At 39.0% G+C, this 17,868-nt stretch overlaps 1 protein-coding gene across 1 annotated transcript in view; it reads right to left on the bottom strand.

The window, feature by feature from the left end:
* Nucleotides 1-757: 757 nt before the first annotated feature.
* EHF (ETS homologous factor) overlaps nucleotides 758-17,868 on the bottom strand; it is a 31,420-nt gene continuing 14,309 nt past the window's right edge. Inside the window, exons 2-9 of the mRNA XM_009971138.3 lie at nucleotides 13,453-13,552; nucleotides 10,696-10,941; nucleotides 10,320-10,379; nucleotides 7,896-7,964; nucleotides 7,736-7,804; nucleotides 4,671-4,730; nucleotides 1,919-2,114; nucleotides 758-1,088 (exon numbers count right to left, since the gene is read on the bottom strand). Of these exons, the coding sequence (XP_009969440.1) occupies nucleotides 989-1,088; nucleotides 1,919-2,114; nucleotides 4,671-4,730; nucleotides 7,736-7,804; nucleotides 7,896-7,964; nucleotides 10,320-10,379; nucleotides 10,696-10,941; nucleotides 13,453-13,549 (897 nt within the window). The 5' untranslated portion in view covers nucleotides 13,550-13,552 and the 3' untranslated portion in view covers nucleotides 758-988. The remainder of the gene's footprint in view (nucleotides 1,089-1,918; nucleotides 2,115-4,670; nucleotides 4,731-7,735; nucleotides 7,805-7,895; nucleotides 7,965-10,319; nucleotides 10,380-10,695; nucleotides 10,942-13,452; nucleotides 13,553-17,868) is intronic.

The raw sequence follows: 17,868 nt of genomic DNA, 5'->3' as shown, positions 1-17,868 counted from the left end.
TTGCTCCCTCATGCCGTGGGATTGATATACGTACAGTTTGCCCACCTCATCACTGCTTCTTATGGCATGGATTTGAATGTTTTAATTAGGAATATAAGAGGATGGGAGGAGTATTAATATTTCTACTGAGAAACTGGTGCCTTTTTTAAAGTTTGTCCAGTCAGAAAGCAATCATCTTCCTTCAATAGCTTTTGGTCCCTGAGATTGACTCTCTTCCTGCAGTTCACCTCAAAGATGTTAGTTAAAAACAAATAGCACTTTTCCTGGGATGCACTGAATGCCCTTTGGAGATGAGGGAGGATACTCAGTACCAGGTAAGATTGGGTCCTAAGCTTCTGCCTACAAATGAAGGTCCCAGTGGTAGAGGTAGTATGGGTTCTCCAAATAAATGCTTACAGCCACCTTGTGGAGCCTCTGCCCTCTGTGGCTGGGATAACCTAACTGAAGAGGAACCCACTGTCTGACTCAGCAAAAGCAGCTGGAAGCCAGCAAAGTGATAAAACTCTCAGAACGCAGAGGGAAGGAACAAGTTCTATTGGCCAACAAAAGCTATAAACCAGCTGACTATAGAAGAAAACTGCTTGGCTCAGAGATGCTTTACTGTTTCCTCCACTTATAGTTGCCTTCCAAAGTGGATTATCATACTCCCTAAATGCCCTAGTGTTTTGCTCCTTCCCTTTCCTTGCATGCCTCATAAATCACATTATGCCTGTATGATTAAAAAAAAAAAAAAAAAGAGAATAAATTCACAAGAAGGGAAAAATAATCATAATTCTATAATGTTATCTTATATCACAGAAAACTGTGTACATTTTCTCCCCATACAGGACATACTTCAAATAAAATAATTTTAACACCAATAATGATAATGTTCCTTCTTCCCGACAGAAGTAGAATTGGTTTTCCACCCCAGTTTGGTACATAAATATAAGAAAATAGTCTTTGAATATTTACATCCAGGTGTCTTAAATGTTATTTCTTGGCATATTTAATTCTCATTTTCTCTCCAGCCACGGGCATTCTTTCCAAATTTGTATACCAATCTCCGACCATCCACACGCTCCAGGATTTCTCTTTTATAATAGTATCTGTTAAAATAAAAACATAGGAAAAGATTTAAGATTAAATTCACCTACCATCCTAAAAGGCCACTGCCAACCAGACAATCCCTCAGCTAACTGAAAAGTCTTTATTTTCTATAGATATATATAGAATACTAAGATTATTATAACTGGAAGACAAGGAAGAAAAAATTGATGTCTTCTTTTTACTTTATATTAATTATCTTGTGAGTTTGACATTAACCATATTTCAGGTCATAGAATATTGCCATATTTATCACACACTCTTATGAGATTTCATGTTTGGTTTTTTTTTTTTTTTCCAGATAAGCCAGAATCTGGAATCAGACCAGGAAAGAATCTCAGCTTCCATTTAAAAATACATTTTGAACTTTCATAGATTATGGAAAAATGCTCAAAGTGTTAAGAAAAGAGCAAAGAAAATCTCACATAGAATTTGTAAACCCATTTAAGATGGAGGAGGGTATGTCTAGTTTCTGAACACTGCTGGTAATAACAAGGCTTCTGGCCGTTACTGGGCCATTTAAGCCTTCCCAGTTCAGTAGCACATGAACTATCAGCTTGCTACAACCATATTTCCTTCCTACATCAGTTGTTTGGGTGGACAGCAACAGAATGTATATTATATAGACAACACATGTATGTCATATATTATATTTATTATAGTATACAGAAACAGGAGGTGAAAGAAAAAACAAATAACATAACATTACAATATCTAAATTAGTGGGAGAAACTGGTGCTTTTGAGAATTCATTTTTAAAAAGCAGACAGATTTTCCATTCAGGTAGTCTCTTTAATGTGCCCCAGTCTTCTACAGCAATATCTCAGCTCACCTCATAGCCCGGCTGAGTTTCTCATAAGTCATGCTGCTATTGTTCTTCTTCTTTCCCCAGAGCTGAGCCACAGCTTCGGATTTTAAAAATCTGAAGACCCCTTCAGACCGGTCTTCCCACTTGATTAATCCTGGGTTTTTTTCAGGATTGAGAAGAATATCTCGAATAAATTCCCAAAGATGAGTTCCTCGAGGGTCTGAAAGAGGAAAGGGGGCAGGAGGAAGGAGTGTCTAAACAGGTGTCCAGACTATGCTTGCCATTTTTATGTTGTATTTTTACAGTGTGTTATGTACAGATGGTGATCACTTTGTAGGGACAGGCCACAGTTCCTGGAGCAGGGGATGCCCACCTAGGAGTTATATAGGCAAAAACTGCTGACAGCCTTCACAATGAGGCCAGAGGTGAGTGTCAGCCTTCAGCAGTCTGAGCCCTGTGGCAGGCAAGTAGGAGCCCCAGAAACCAGGGAAGGAAGCGTTCAAATCACCCACTGCTTCCTTCTGCCTTTGGAACTCTTTCTGCTCTGAAGATAATGCATTAAATCTTCCCCTCATCTCATTTGCTCATTTTTTCCTGGTATTCTTCTACAGCATGGCATGTAACCTGATATTATTGTGCAGTAGGTGAAACAGCCAAGGTGAAGCAGACACTGAATCTGCATGCATTTAAAAGACAGACAGAGGGCAAAGGATGTGAAATGCTGTTCCACATCAGTGGATATTTGGTCCCAGGTCTCTTAAGTAGACTTAAAGACATAAGAAGGTGTAGAGTGGATAGTGGGATAGTGACAAAACTGGCTAGGCAAAACTGTATGTAGAAAGAGTAAAAAAAGTTTGCCCGTGATATCAGAAAATGCAAAACCAGATCTCTAAGTTCAAGAGCTAGAACAACAAGTTTAAGCATAAGTCCATCCCATAGTTACTGTAGAAATGACACCAGAAAGCCCAGGTCAAAGAGAAAAAAAATACTAAATAAATCCAACAAGTCAGATGTAGTAGTTTATGAGTGAAGAATAATAAACACAGTGACAAGTTGGGCCAGAAAGATAGCAGTCCTTTGGTCTGGCTTCAAAAGCATGCAAAGGTTTAGACCTGATTAAGAAGGAAAAAAGCTAGTCAGAAATGCGAAGGTAAATAGAAAATGGTATACAGCGCAACAAGAGTAGAAGTAGATTTCAGTCAACTAATCCAATCTTTTTCTTTCTTATTATAAGAGATTTCTAAAACCAACAAAATGCGCTGGACCTGGTTCATCTGGACATCAGTAACATGCTCAATAGATCATGACACAGACCAGTACTGAAGAAACTGGTAGTGTACAGGATTAGCCCAGCATGGCAAGGTGACCTTTTCTACATATCAAGGCTGTGACTGAGTTCTTAAAATTGTAGTATATCTCAAATTGGAAGGTACTTATAAGATTATTGATTCTAAATCCCTGCTCTTCGCAGGACTACCTAAAACTAAACCATATGACTAAGCTTTGTCCAGATGCTCCTTGAACTCAGAGACGCCTGGTGCTCTGACCACTTCCCTGAGGAGTCTGTTCCACTGACCAAACACCCTCTCAGTGAATAACTTTTTCCTAATGCCCAATCTGAACTTCCCCTGATGCAGCTTCATTCCATTTCCTCGTGTCCCATCACTAGTCACTAGAGAGAGGAGATTGACACCTCCCCCTCCGCTGCACCCCTTGAGAAAGTTGTAGGCTGTGATGAGGGCACCCCTCTGCCTTCTCTTTGCTAAGCTGAACAAAATGACCTCAGCTCTTCACAGGTCTGTCTTTGGACCAGTCCTGTCTAATCCTTTCATTAGCAACCTTGCTACACACACATAAAAAGAGATAAAATATCTGTGTGTAGATAAAAAGTTCAGGAAATCTGGTTGGGCAGTCACAGAGCAGGGTAAGAAGAGGAGTCAGGAAGAAACAGATTTTTTAAAGACCATATTGAAACAGGAGGTTTCAATACGGTCTTTAGCCCCCTTTCTCACTCCCCTGCTATCTCCACTCTCCTCTTTCCCCACCTCCGCTGCTGGTGCCTGCTGTGCGCCCGGGACACAGGCCCACAGAGCACTACAAAATGCAGTGAAGGACCAATATTAAGGTTTTCTATTATAAACAGGGAATGACACAGGACACAAAAGACATACACAAGATATTTTCAGCATAAAAATCTCTGTAAAGTACATTAATGGAACTATGTCCAGAAATCACGATTATAGTAACCTGTCTTCAGAGTCAGGTTGAACCAAAACTGGCAGAAAAAGGAGATGAGGGGAGTGGAAAGACTGTCACATCAGAGAAGAATAAGTTGCCAGGACTGAGGGGCAGATGATTGCTTGTGATGCTGTGAGTGAGAAATTCTGCAAGGAGATGCTAAGCAGGATCTCTGGTCACCAGCATGGTCATGCCCAAGTACAGACCTTCCTGTTTTATTCTTGAGTCTCCTTCATCAGTTCTTTTACTCCAGTCTACCAACTCAGCTCAACACAGGGCAGAGGCAACTGGTTTCTGATTGCTTCCCCATAATCCCTCACTGATAAAAACAGTTTGAAAGGTATAACAATACTGAAGCAAAAATAACATAAGCAAACAGTACTAGAAACAGTCAGATCCTTGGAGGATTCAATCACAGTAACAATCTAACCAATTTTTCCCTCAAAATGATTCCTTTTCCCTTCCGAAGGGGATTTGCTTTTAATGTATTTCTTCTCCTTCAATCAACCAGCCATTATAAACATATATGTCAACTTACTGTGCTTCTTGGTGTGGGACTTTGGGGTATGATCTTGCGATTTTTTCACATCTGAAGAATCTGCAGAGAAGGAAAATGAAGTCTATTTGTAAATTTGATTAAAGGCTTTCCATTGACTAGCAGGCTGAAAGAAATAAAACCACAAAAAAGAATTAATATCTCTTTTAAAGATAATCACTTTTCAGAAGGTAATCTAAGTGAGAAGGAAGGGGGAGAGTTTTGTTTTCTGTACTATATGCTAATCATCACACTTCACAAAGAGGCCATTGATGAATAAAGAATGAATGCAGAGGTAAACATTTGGCTTTTGAAACCTAAATTTGATTAACAAATACCTCACCTCATGTTATGTGTGAGAGATAGAAAAATAAGATGATCACGTCTATAAAAGGAATCCTGAATTGTCCCATTATGGCTTAGTCTTTGCAGAAGCATGTATCTTTGGGGGCTTATTTATTTCTGAATAGATGATCTAATGTGAAATGTATGCTCTGGTACCAATGCACAGAACACCTACCTGACTAAAACATAATGAACTGGCAAAGCATTGTTGTTTGGGGGGCAGGGTGGGGGAACAGAGCTGCACTGGTAGGAGTTTTTGGCAGCTAGGCATGCATATATTGTTTTGTGGCTCAGAGCCATAGAAACAAGCCATTTCTCATCAATGGCACTTTATCACCTGCAGCCAGCCAGAGGAGGAATAAGGGTTTTGGCACAAGTGTTTCTTTAGAAATGAAGAAAAAGAGAAGTTCTGCCTGTTCATGACTGTAACCTACCTCACAGTCTGCACATTCAACCCTTCCGCCCTCAAACCACCCCAGCCTGTCTCTGCTTTTGTCATTAATGAATAGCTTTCATCTGATTGTGCTAAGTCTCGCAAAATCTGTGGGATAGTCCTGAGAGGGAGCCCCTTCTGTGTTTGCTTTTCAACATACTTTGTGCCTGAATTCCATAAAGCAAAGATGAAGGTCCCACGCATGTTTTCCCAGCTTCTATGAATGCACGATTATCATACTTTTCATGGAAACTGGTCATTTGCATGGGAAAATGACTCACAGGAAATATTAATTTGCATAGAAAGTTGTTGGATTTGCACAAGCAACTGCAATAACTGCATGTGAAAAGGTAGATGCAAAGCTATTCACACACTTGTTTTATTCATACATAACTGGAAACATAAACTGAACAGGTCAGTGAGGATAAGCCTAACCTCCACTATTCTGAGACATAATTACTGTCCTTGACCCCCAAGGAGAAAAAGCACTCTGAGTCATTTTGCCTTCCCACTCTCAAAGAGTAGGAACTAGCCTGAAATTCACTCAGCTTGTGGGGAAAAAAAGTAAAATGAGGCTTATTTCGCTGACTTTCCTCAGATTATGATTCCCCTGATGTTATTAAAAGTCTGTGGGAACTCCAGGCAAGGACAGCAGGACCGAGTCCTTTATTTGCCCTCTTATATAAATCCTTCTAATTTTAAAATCCCACAATTCACTTGCAAATGTTTATTATGCTCCACTTAGCTGGAAATTTTTTCTTGGAAGTTCAGCTGCCTTCTGCCTAGCTGGTGATTTATTATGGATTTCAGCTGTGTAAATAACCTCCCGCTCTGCCTCCACTCCTATGTTGAGGCCAGTTTCAAACATGCCATGTTAGGAGGCTGGGGCCTGACAGATGAAAAGAGTTATGATGCAGTTTCAACAAAGCTGTCTTGCAAAACTTTTGACAAAAGGTTGCACAGTATTTGCATATGATTCAGGAATGAGCCATTTTTTTTACGGGATATACAAATTTAGTTTTTACAGAAGGCTGTGCCCTTGGCGTGCCACCCTAGCTCTAGGCTTAAGTACTCAGTGAGTAAACACACCATGCCAGGATCTTGACAGGTCCCCAGTCCTGTCAGAGAGCTCTGAAATCCTGGTAGCCATCTTGTGAGAGTGGGTGGGGACACTGGAAAAAGCAGAGTGTTTGGTTAGGGTTTTTTAAGGTTTGGTCATTTTCTTCTTCTGGTCAGGGTTACTCTGTCTCTTTTTTTTTTTTTTTTTTTTTTTAATTTTATTTATTTATTGCTGAGTGCATTAGTTTAAACTGTATGTCATTTGGCAAGTCCGGCTCTGCTGGAAGGCTGGGGCTGCAGGGAACAGGAAGACACAGAGGTTGTGACTGCCGCCTGCATGCAGAGGCAGCACCTGCCAGGCTGCATCTACAGCAGCTCGCTCTCCTTTCTCATCCTCCCCTGACTTCCACTGCTTTCTCCCTCAGGCCCATTTGCTTAACAGACTCCTAAGAAGGCCCTTCTTTTCCTTGCTCCCTTTCTCACTCCCCTGCTATCTCCGCTCTCCTCTTTCCCCACCTCCGCTGCTGGTGCCTGCCGTGCCCCTGGGACACAGGCCCACAGAGCACCCCAACACATGTGCCCAGACTGCTATTTCACCAGGCACCACCACAAATGCTCTTTCTCCTGCCCTTTAGCAGGCAGATTATATCTATATGCCTCGTGGAAGCACTGCGTGGAGGTGAAGAAGCGTGTGGTGTCTGCCATGCTATCAGCTGAGACGGGTTCCAGTGGACAGCCCTTCTGCCACTGCAGTTGGGCAGGGGGCGCAGTGCCCACACTGCGACTCCCCTAGGCCAACCCCAAACCCGGCCCCAAACCAAGCAACCTACTCAGAAGGAACCCCTGGGTCACTAGAGAGACGCAGCCACTTCTGGGGAGGAACATGGCACCCGTTTGCCCATACCCAGCTACACTACAGAAAAGTGTGGTGGAGCTGGAACGCCTTGTCTCTCTGACACTAACATCTTCTCCTTTGACTCAGTCACTTTAAAAGATATGTGGAGATTGCAGATTATTTCGTCTTCTTTTTCTTGACAGAGAGGAGAAGCTTTTCTTTAAAGCAAGCTACTGTAATAACGATAGCTAAAAGAGCTGTCAGAATCAGCATTGCTTGGTTTAAAATTACTGGACACTCAGACTCAATTCTACAACAGAAGACCACAGAGACTATTATGTCGGTATCTCTGAGACAAGTGACAAACAATTAACAATATAATTATAAGTTTCTTACCAGGTGCCTGGTGACTAGGTGTCATCATGGAAATCTGAGCACGACAGAATGTTTTACTGTCCATTAGCTCTGGGAGTCAAAAATAAGACATTTAAAGTAACAGCCTCAGACAACAATAAAACCATCTCAGAAATGTATGAAGTATTGTGGTGTTAGTTACCTACTGTGCTACCATAACCACTGTCATACAGGTAATTTTCTTCTTTCCAGGACACCATTAATGATGGATCTGAAGGTAAAGGACCAAAAGGAAAATCATATCACTAAAATAACATTTTTTAGCAGAGAGATAAATATTGAGCACTGAGGGAATAAGAAATGTGCAAAACAAGAGCTGTGAAGGGAACAGAGAAGTGAAGGGGCTATGCACGAAATTATTTTCTTTCACTCAAATTATGGATGGGGTTTTGCATACTCAGGCAAATGTACTTACACAAAGCACTAACTTTTAGAAATAATGTAGTAGGTTCTTCCTTTTCCTGGTTATTATATCATTTATGCATCCCCTTGAGAGAGGTTTCCTATGCCAGATCAACTCTAATTCTACCCAAGCCAGTCCTGAATTCTCAGTCCCTGGTGATTATAACAGTGCTTTGGTGTCACAGAGATGAAAGCGTTCTCAAATATCTAGTAAAACAGGAGGATGCTCATAATGAGTATTTATTTCTATAATGGTAGAACTTGAAAGTCCCCTCTGAAACAGAGCTTCATGTGTAAGCACATAGTGAGAAAAATCAGTCTAATCCTAGATGAAGGGCCATTTTATTCCAGGCACATCAACTCCCCATCCTTAACCTAAAAAGCACCTTCATGATCAGAGAGAAACAATTTTTAGTGGTCTTCTGGTCAGATGGATCTATATCAGCAGAAGTATTATCTTTATGATCTGTACATTGATCAGGAAATCATTCTCTTCACAGTCCATTTTTGAGGTCAGAAGCCTTAAAAATCACTTTTTCTTTTGAATCCAGGTCAGAAACAATGAGATGTAAGGTTCAAATCTAGGTTTTACTTAATTTTTTTCATGTTCATATAAATGAAATCAAAAAACCCCAAAAATGAGTTATAGCTAAATCATTGTGTTTGGCTGAGTTACCACTTATGACATAGGAATTTAGTAGACATGCTAAGGAATAGCTGCATGTTTAGACACCCAGAGCTTGCGTTCCTACAGTAGAACACACCCTTTGCTTGGATGCCTGATGTGCCTAATGTTGCTTCCAAAAACAGGCCTTACTTAGCCAGAACATGGGGAGACAATTTGTCTTCCTGTTTTGGCCTTTCTCAGTACCCATCTCTTTGCAACTGTGACGGTCTACTAGGATGAGGCGGGCTTCCCCTGTAAAGCACCAGCCCTATCCCTGCTGGTGAGTTCCTTTTCCAGCAGCCCCAGTCCAGTTAGGCAGAAACTAAATCCACTCCCACTGCCCGTGGTCAGCATCGCTAGAGTCCCACCACATCACTCCTGATCTAGAACATCTAGGAGAACCATCAATTATCTCTGGTCATTGTCTTTTCCAGGGTGGATAGCTGAGGTACTTTGCACTGCACTATATATGTTTAGTGGGAGGAGGAATTAATATTATACACAGATCTCATAAATCAGGACTTAAAGGATTACTGTAGTTTCTTACATGGCCAGCATTGAGGATGCTGCATGCATATCACCCACACTACAACAGGCACAGACAAGTAGTGGATTGCAGGTTGCAATGTTTGCCCACTGCAAGGAGAAGGTGAGTAGTTTCCCTGGCTGGAGAAGCTGGGCTCTTCTAGGTTAGTTGAATAAGTAGACTGGCAGTATTTGTTGGAGATATCACATGTTATGAATCTGTATTTGTTCTGCTGGGAAATATTAAAACATGGCTCATGAACACATTCACATATAAAGAGGCTGGGACTAGTGGGATAGAGAGTGTTTGGATATGGACAGAGATGCAAAGGAACCAGGAAAATAATTGTACCTAAAGAGGAGGACTTAACTGAGCTGAAGTTCTTGGTGAAACAAAGCCCTGGGAGGAAAGGGATCTATCTATGAACACACTGGAAAAAAAAAACCTGCCACAGGAAAAATGCAGATTTTGTCAAACTATGAATTTCAGTTTCACTGAAATGTGAAGAAATTGAAATGTAACATTTTTTTCTCTCAAAGTTGTTTTGTTTGGAAATTTCCTTATGTTTTAAACATTAACAGCACTTCAGAACAAAATATTTTTCTCTATTTTTAAAACTGAGAATACTGTGGAAATAGTTGTTTTGAAATCTGCTGAATGAAGCATAGTATTAAGTCCTCTACAAAGCTTCACCTGCTGAGCACTGCAACCTATTCCAACTCTGAACATTAGTATAGACTACTGATATTGCAGAGGTCTCCCAGGAAAAGTGACCACATGCAAACTAAGATACAGTCGTACTGCCTGAAGCTTCAAAAAGTAGACATTGACTGATATTTGTGTTACTTCTTTTATTCTGCATGATACACTTTCCATTTTATTTAATGCCATTTTGATATCTCTGTCTCTTGGAATGGATGATTTCCCCTTTTTGTCACTATTGAAAGACAAGTTACCCAACTCTTACTCACCTGTTTGCTCTGTCTTCACAATAACATTATGAGATTGGTACATGTCGCTTCCACACTGGCCTGCAAGAAAGCATATAGCAGACAGGAAGTATGACTATGGACCCAGGAGAATCAAGGTTATTAGCTCCAATCAACAACTGCTACAGCTGAGCCAGAGGGCTAATTCTGGAGTGGGAAACATACCCTTTCCCCCGCTCCTTCAGGCTTCTGCCTTATGTCATATCTAAGCAATTTAGCAATACAGTGAATGAGGTATAAGCAGTATAGCAAACAACAAATGAGATCTTCCAGGTAGGTCTCTGGGGAATGTAAGTGACTTCTGAAGATCCCAGGATTCAGACCACTGTACATGCGCCTCTGCCTAGTATCTATTTACCATTCCATTTTAGGTGCTGAAGGTTGCTGTAAAGCAGCTGCCCTGCTGTCCCAGCTGCCTGAGTGAATTCCTGCAGGGTCATACCGCACAGATGCTCCCCATTGATATCAAACTCCTGGAAGGGTATGCAGTTGGCATCCAGCTGGTTGGTATCAAGGAGATGCTGCAGCCACTCCCAGACTTGAAACTTAGTCCAGTACTGTGGGTGTATTTCGTGCCACTGGGTTCCATAGAAGCTGCTGGACACTGGAAAAGAAAATAAGTATTTACTGTCTCTTGTTAGCGTCACAGGGATTATGTTGATGACAAGAAAGGTCTATAGATAAATTGCATGCTGTGGAAGTCCACAGATCTAGATTATTTTCTCAGTTCTTAACACTAACTCAGTGGCTCCTGTTGGAGAAGGTATTGGTTTTATTTGTTTTGTTTTGTTTTGTTTTGTTTTCCCTCAGTTTTCCACTTTAAAACTGGGAATTATTACATTACACCTCTCTTGGCAGATTGAGTGTATAGGAATTGATTTATTAAATGTTGGCTAAATACATAAACATTATTTGATGGAAGACACCTTACAAGAAGTACTGTTGAGAAGGTATGTTGATCCTTGTATTGAAAAATAATTTTAGTGCATTAGAAAATGATGGAAAAGCCCTGCTAAATTCTCATAATGTGATGTGGAAAGTTTCTTTGAATAAGGACTTAATATATATCGTGGGATTCAATCAAAGCCACTCTCATATTTCTCCACAGTAAAAGCCTACCAGTATGGCCCACAGCTTCATGATAGAGCTGGCATTCTGATGAATGCACGTAGTTCTGATAAATACCTGTAGTCATGTAAGGTGATTTCTAAATGTAGTTGTAAACCTCATTTTTAGTTATGGAAGCTGCCTAATTTTCTTGTTAGGAAATATAAATCTTTTCTTGGCAATCTTTTGAACTGCTCTCAGTTGTATGTCATTTCATGACAATACTTTACATGTGCAAATTAAAGAAATTGTATGTGGGGATAGTGTAATTATATAAGATAAGAGCAAAGCCAGGACTGCTTTGGTCTGCCCTCATAGAAGGGTTGGCAAAAGGAGTTCAGTGCAATTTATTCCTTGGGAAAGGAGGACAATGGAGTATGCCAGGCAGAGACGGTGTCATGATAAAATGCTCACAAGTGCACGAAGGGATGAAGGAATGAGAGATTGCAGAGGTAGCTGAATTACAGGAGGAGAAAAGACTCCCATGGCTTAGCTCTACAATAGTTACACTCCAGGATGTGGCACCAGTCAGTTCTCAGTGTCCCCAAGAAAAAGTTTACTCACACAGCTGTGAGGAATACTGATGACAGTGGATATTGCTAGAGGACCATAAGCGACAGAATTTCCACATTTTAGGAAACCACCTCCCTTCAGGTTCCACTAGACCTCCTGTCTCTTCAGCTGAAATACAGTTCATAGTGCTAGTTTCCAGGTAAACACAAAGAAGCCCCACAGTTACTTAGATTTCTTTATCAATATTGGCCAACAAGGCCTGTGTCAGTAACTTAGGGAGTTTGCAGGACTGTTTCTCATCCTACTGTTGAAGGATTTGGGGAATGAGTATGCAAACGATTAAGAGTGTGGTATGTCAGAGAATAAATGTTTGATGGGGACATCAAGTATTCCTTGAAAATGAGGTTGATATATATTCCTATACTTCAGAAGGGTTAAGGAATTTCAGAGGCCACTGGACTCCTAATGTAAATGGAGAGCGTTTAGTGAGAGGAAAGAGTAGCTAGCTAAAAGGAAGGAGTGAATGATTGTAGAGGCTGGTCTGAGATTTTGTCTTCCTGTCCCTCTAAAACATAAGTAAATCCTGAGGAGTTTCACACTGGGAACATGAAAATAGACCCCACTGTTTCCCTTCATGAAATCCTGTGCAAAGTGAAATTCAGACAGGACATTTTCCCCAAGAATCTGTTACAGACAGGTCAGCACATTTATTAAGTGCATGCTTATGTATTCCTGTGTATTTAGAAATTATGCACAAAAAAGAACAAGAGTCTCACTAAGTGGGAACTTTAATTGTAAGCTTTGTTGAAGCATTATTTGGACTAGGGCAACTGCAGTATGTGTCTACTTAGATTTTAAGGTTTACCTGTCAAATGAGTGATGAAAATAATTTTAAAATTATATCAAACACTATATATGTATGTATCTATATTTTTATACTGAGAGAATATACACAAGAACATATTTCTATATATACAGCCATATAATCAGAAAACAGTAAGAAAAAAAAAAGTTCTCATATCACAAGCTATGTAGTGCTCTAATGCCAGTCTAATTAGAAAGCTATCTAGTAATTTGAGCTGAAAAGGCAAATACAGTAAGGAGCAAAAAGACAATTCCACTGGAAAGCCGGAGGAGTGATTAGCATTGAAGGGTAATGTTGGTTCAGAGAAGGCATGTGGGGTAAAGGTAAGAGAGAAAGAATTCTGCACTGAGGAGAGGGAAGTTTTGGAACTTTCAACACCACTAAATACATTTTAAGAAAATGAAACAATAAGGAAATAAACCGTAAATTGGTCACTTTCTGAAACTTAGTGTTGCAAGTTCAACTTTTTACAAATAAAGTAAGAAATGGAAATTTTTCTTACCAGGAGTGAAACTCCAGTAAATCAGTATTACTGAAAAATAGTACTTGTGCTCACTTAAAGGTGCAGTAACCCCTTCCCTGCTGCCTCCCCCCAGAAAACGTGGCTCAGATCTGTTGTGTTCCTCCTACCATTGCATGTGGAATATCCATCTGTCCAGGAAGGCTGCTGATGGAGTAGATTGTTGCTGGAATTGATACTCATTCTGCCAGCTCCTTCCAAAATCATGATCTGTAAATAAATTGAACAGCTTGCTTAGCGAGTGATGTCTAGTCCAAAAGGTAAACGGCAAAAGAAAAAAATAAAAATCCACTGAAGGTGAAGTGAGAAAGCCAATTCCATTTGTAGACGATACAATTGAAATCAAGAGCATGTTGCCACAACCCCTTTTCCACTGCCACAAAATCTTATGATAAACATTACTATGATTGATTTGCATATGCAAGAAGCAAGTTTCTACAGCTGCCCAGCCATCAATGAATAATCTGTAATCAGAAATGAAGCCGAATGAAAAGACAAGGCTCCTGATAAAGCAATACAGGAAAACTGCCAAGCTTTGAGAAACTAAATAATAAATAGTTTTGTTTTGGTCTGTTTTGTTTTATTTTGATTTTTTTTTTTTTTTCTAATTTAGAGAAATGTGATTTAGACGTGCTTTTCATTTTTATTTTCTTATTTTTTGAAGAGAGAAAATACTTTTCAATAATTGCAAATGAAACTATACAGCTGACAAAAACCCATGTTCAGAAATTCCCTCACACAGAAGGAAGAACATGTTAATGCTACAGGGAGGTAAAGTTACAGGGAATATCTTGTCAGCTGACCCAGTTGCTTATCTGATCTGTCAGAAGTGTTTGTAACACTTCTCAGTAAAAATATCACAGATCATACATTCCTAACCACTGAAAAATCAGATGGTCAAAGATCTTGTATACGAGACAGTCACTGTAACAGAAACAGTATTTTGGAGTGACACCACCTCCAAGACAGCATTCCCTCTTTTAAGTGACACAAACTTTCCTTTCTACTTATCTTAGCATTAGCACCATGAGTAAAACTGTCTTTTATTTTATTTATACTTTAAAAAGACCCCTAGTTATATTATATTTTAGAAAAACATCGCATATTTATCACATGTTTAATCATTCCAGTGAAGGTATACAAAATTCCCCAATTACAGGTATTCTTGATATTTCACATTATCTTTCAGTGTCCTGAAGCTGCAAAGTCTAAAAATATACATTATATCCATAGACATTCTTCAAGAGTTTAGAAAAGTAATTTGTTAAATATTATAAAGACTTCAGATTGTTATTCTTATATAAATGCAGAGGAAAAAACCAAACCATTTTCTAAAAATATTCTAAATTAAAGGCCACAAAATCTGCAGAAACTAAACATTAGACATCAGGATGCCATGTGCATGCAGCTAGACTTTGCCTTGGAATTAAAAAGAGCATTAAATACAAAATGGACTTGTGAAAGTTAAAGTCACTGCTCTTTGCTGTTTACCCGCAATGAGAAAACATCCATTGAGAGCACAGCCTGACCCCCTACAATCTCATACTAGCAATCTTTTTGGTAGAAGAAAAGGAGTCAGTAGAAACACTCACAGCTTTAGTTTTAAAGAACAGCCTGAAAATGATCTGGGTTGTTATTCTCCTCTGTCATTTAAAAGAAATTTTAACTTTTAAAAGTTACAAGTCTCTCACTCTCTCCTCCTGCGCCCCCTCCCCCCAATATATATTTAGAGGGGGAGAGGGAGAGACAGAGGTTACTGAGCACTGCTTAAAAACCCAAAGTCTTAGGAAGTTTACCATAGGGAATGGTGCTTTACAGTATAGCTTGGTTCAAGGCCTTATTTTGTAGCTTTACTGAGTGGCAAAATCAAAGCATGGACATTTTAACAGTTGATTTCCAATCTCAGTTCCAGCCAGTCTGTGATTCAGTGACCACCAGCAAGAAGAATTTAGTTTCCCGTACCAGGTATACGGCAGTATAAAATAAGAGAGACATATCTCTTGTCCCACTCTGGCCAAATAAAAGATGACTGTTGTATCAGTAAATTTAAGCAGGTTGAAAACATTTTTTAGTTCCATGGTAAAGCCAAGTGACTTTGTAATATGAGCGAGAAAGTGTAAGGAAGCATTTAAATTTATTATGCTGATTATAAAGATGTTCAGCATATAACATGAATATAATTTATCTCATATACTTGATATATAAGAACTTTTAGGCAATAATGCATGTTTGACAGTCAATGTATACACTTCTGAGATTATACAGGTTGATGATATATCAAGTTATTTATTTAACTTGAGTTTTAACAATTTAAGATAATTAGGTATGAATTAATGATGTATTAATGATAAAGACCTTACTGCAGTATCAGATAGAGGTGATGTAGAATATCAACTATTCTGGGAAAAATATATAAATTGAGGATTATCAAAACACTCTTAGGAACTTAATTTTGTAAATTCATGTCTTTTCAAAAATTACAGTATGCACTTAATATTGAGTTTCAACTTATTGATTTGAAGTCACATTTTCAGAATCCATCTCAAAATTTCAGATACTGTGTTATGTGATTTTGTCTTCTGCAACTTTTGCAATTTCTAGAATTCTACATAATTTCCATGCTTGATACCTGTGCAAATAAAATTGTGTCTGGGAAAATGTGTGAATATGAACTGAAATGATTTCTGTTTTCAAGTTCCTGTGTAATTTTGCCCCGAAAATTTGATTTGGGTAAACTCTCATTTTTACTTCATAACTAATCAGGTGGCTTTCCAAACAAAAAGATCCTATGACACTTCAATTCAGCAACTGAAGCTATGGATAGTTAAATAAGCCAAATCATGTGTCTTGCACAGTTTTTCCACCTCAGCAGTAACAAAAACCAATACACTTTAAGAGGTCTGAGAAGAAGCACTCTGACAGCCTTTTCCCCAGATTCAGATTTCAGTTATTTTCCTTTAAAATATTCCTCCTTCAATCACACACTAGCAGACAATTTTTCTCCACATGTTTAATGGAGAGTTAGCTTAGTGTTTAGTGTCCCTAAACAACAATAATAGTATTTTCAGATAATGTGCATGGAAATTGCTTTATAAATTAATCGATCAATACATCCTGGTTTTGAAAGCTATACAAGTTATCTCAACCAGAATAATTTAATTAATTCCCAGTAACACCTGTGGGAACAACTGTGCATGAAAGGAAGAATTTGCAATATGATGTTAATCACAGGAACAGGACTGGATTCAGCTTTAACACAAACTTTCCCAGTTTTTTGTATTACCCAAGATACTTTTTTTTTCAGTGACCTGAAAATTGTCAAATCACCTTCTTTATCATAATGCAAGGGTGTTCCTTATTTGGAAATCATTCTAGCACTTTGTTCAGGGTGAGTATAAAGCCCTACTAACCTAACTTCCACACCTTTGCTTAGAAGTGTACAGCACTATGCTCAATAATATTTTCTCAATTAAAACTAAACTGCAATTTTCTCCATTTCATCCTGTATATGCCTTTCTTTGATACAAGTTCATGGCAGATTTATGCTTATAACAGTGTCTCATTCCATTCTTGGAAAGATTTTGAGTCAGGATATTGGACGGGGTGTGCTCTTCATTAGTTTAAGGCCAAATCCTCAAATCTCCCTTGTGTACAGACAAACCTGGTTAAAGGGTGTGAAGCCTCAAGGGGAAGGACGCATAATATGTTCAGTTTTCTTTTAATCATATGCCATGTATCAAAGCGAATGGTGGAACTAATGAAGCCTGGTTTCCTATGAATGTGTATCTTGTGGTCGGATTCTCTAGTGTCTAGTAAGATGTGAGCACTGATTGAAGTTTTTCCCACGGTTGGGGCATTCATAATATCTCATTGTCTTAAAGGAGTGAGCTCAAGCTTCACTCTTTCTCTCAGATGGAGTATTAATAGATTTCCCTCCTGTACCTGGCCGCCAGTTTTCATTAATCCCGTAAGAACTTCATATCTTTGAGACTTCTACCCCCTATCAAATGTAATTAAAATTAGTGATGGGACTCAAAGATTGTTACAGGCCAAATACAAAAGCCAACACACAGACAGAATAACCACAAAAGCCTCATTTCCTCAGGGAACCGTGTTAAAAAGGAATTCTAGCTGTGCTGAGATTTTGGAAAACCATGTAAACCAGATCTTGGGATCTGTCTTTCTGTTAAGACATGGTACATTATAAATGAAAGCACACATGAAATACAATATGTGTATTTATGTGCATTTAGATACACATATATACACATATATGCCTCTGTGTGTATTCATTGCAGGTATCTGGACACACATTTCCATTCTTTTCCACTGAAGAGGAGCCATATCTGGCTATAATCTTATAACACTGCTAGGAATATTGTAGTTATGAGAGGAAGCAAGTAACACTTTACTCAATTAGCAAGTTTAAATATAGTTGTGTACTTGTGTTGAAGCAACATTCTTTCTAGAGAGAGTCCTATGAGAATGGATGAATGCATCAAAAAAAAAAAAAAAATCTTTCGCCT

The sequence above is a fragment of the Tyto alba genome, unplaced genomic scaffold (assembly GCF_018691265.1).
Source record: "Tyto alba isolate M040663 unplaced genomic scaffold, T.alba_DEE_v4.0 Super-Scaffold_18, whole genome shotgun sequence".
NCBI lineage: Eukaryota > Metazoa > Chordata > Aves > Strigiformes > Tytonidae > Tyto > Tyto alba.
The sequence above is the reverse complement of the archived record's forward strand: the minus strand, read 5'-3'. Positions and strand labels throughout refer to the sequence as shown.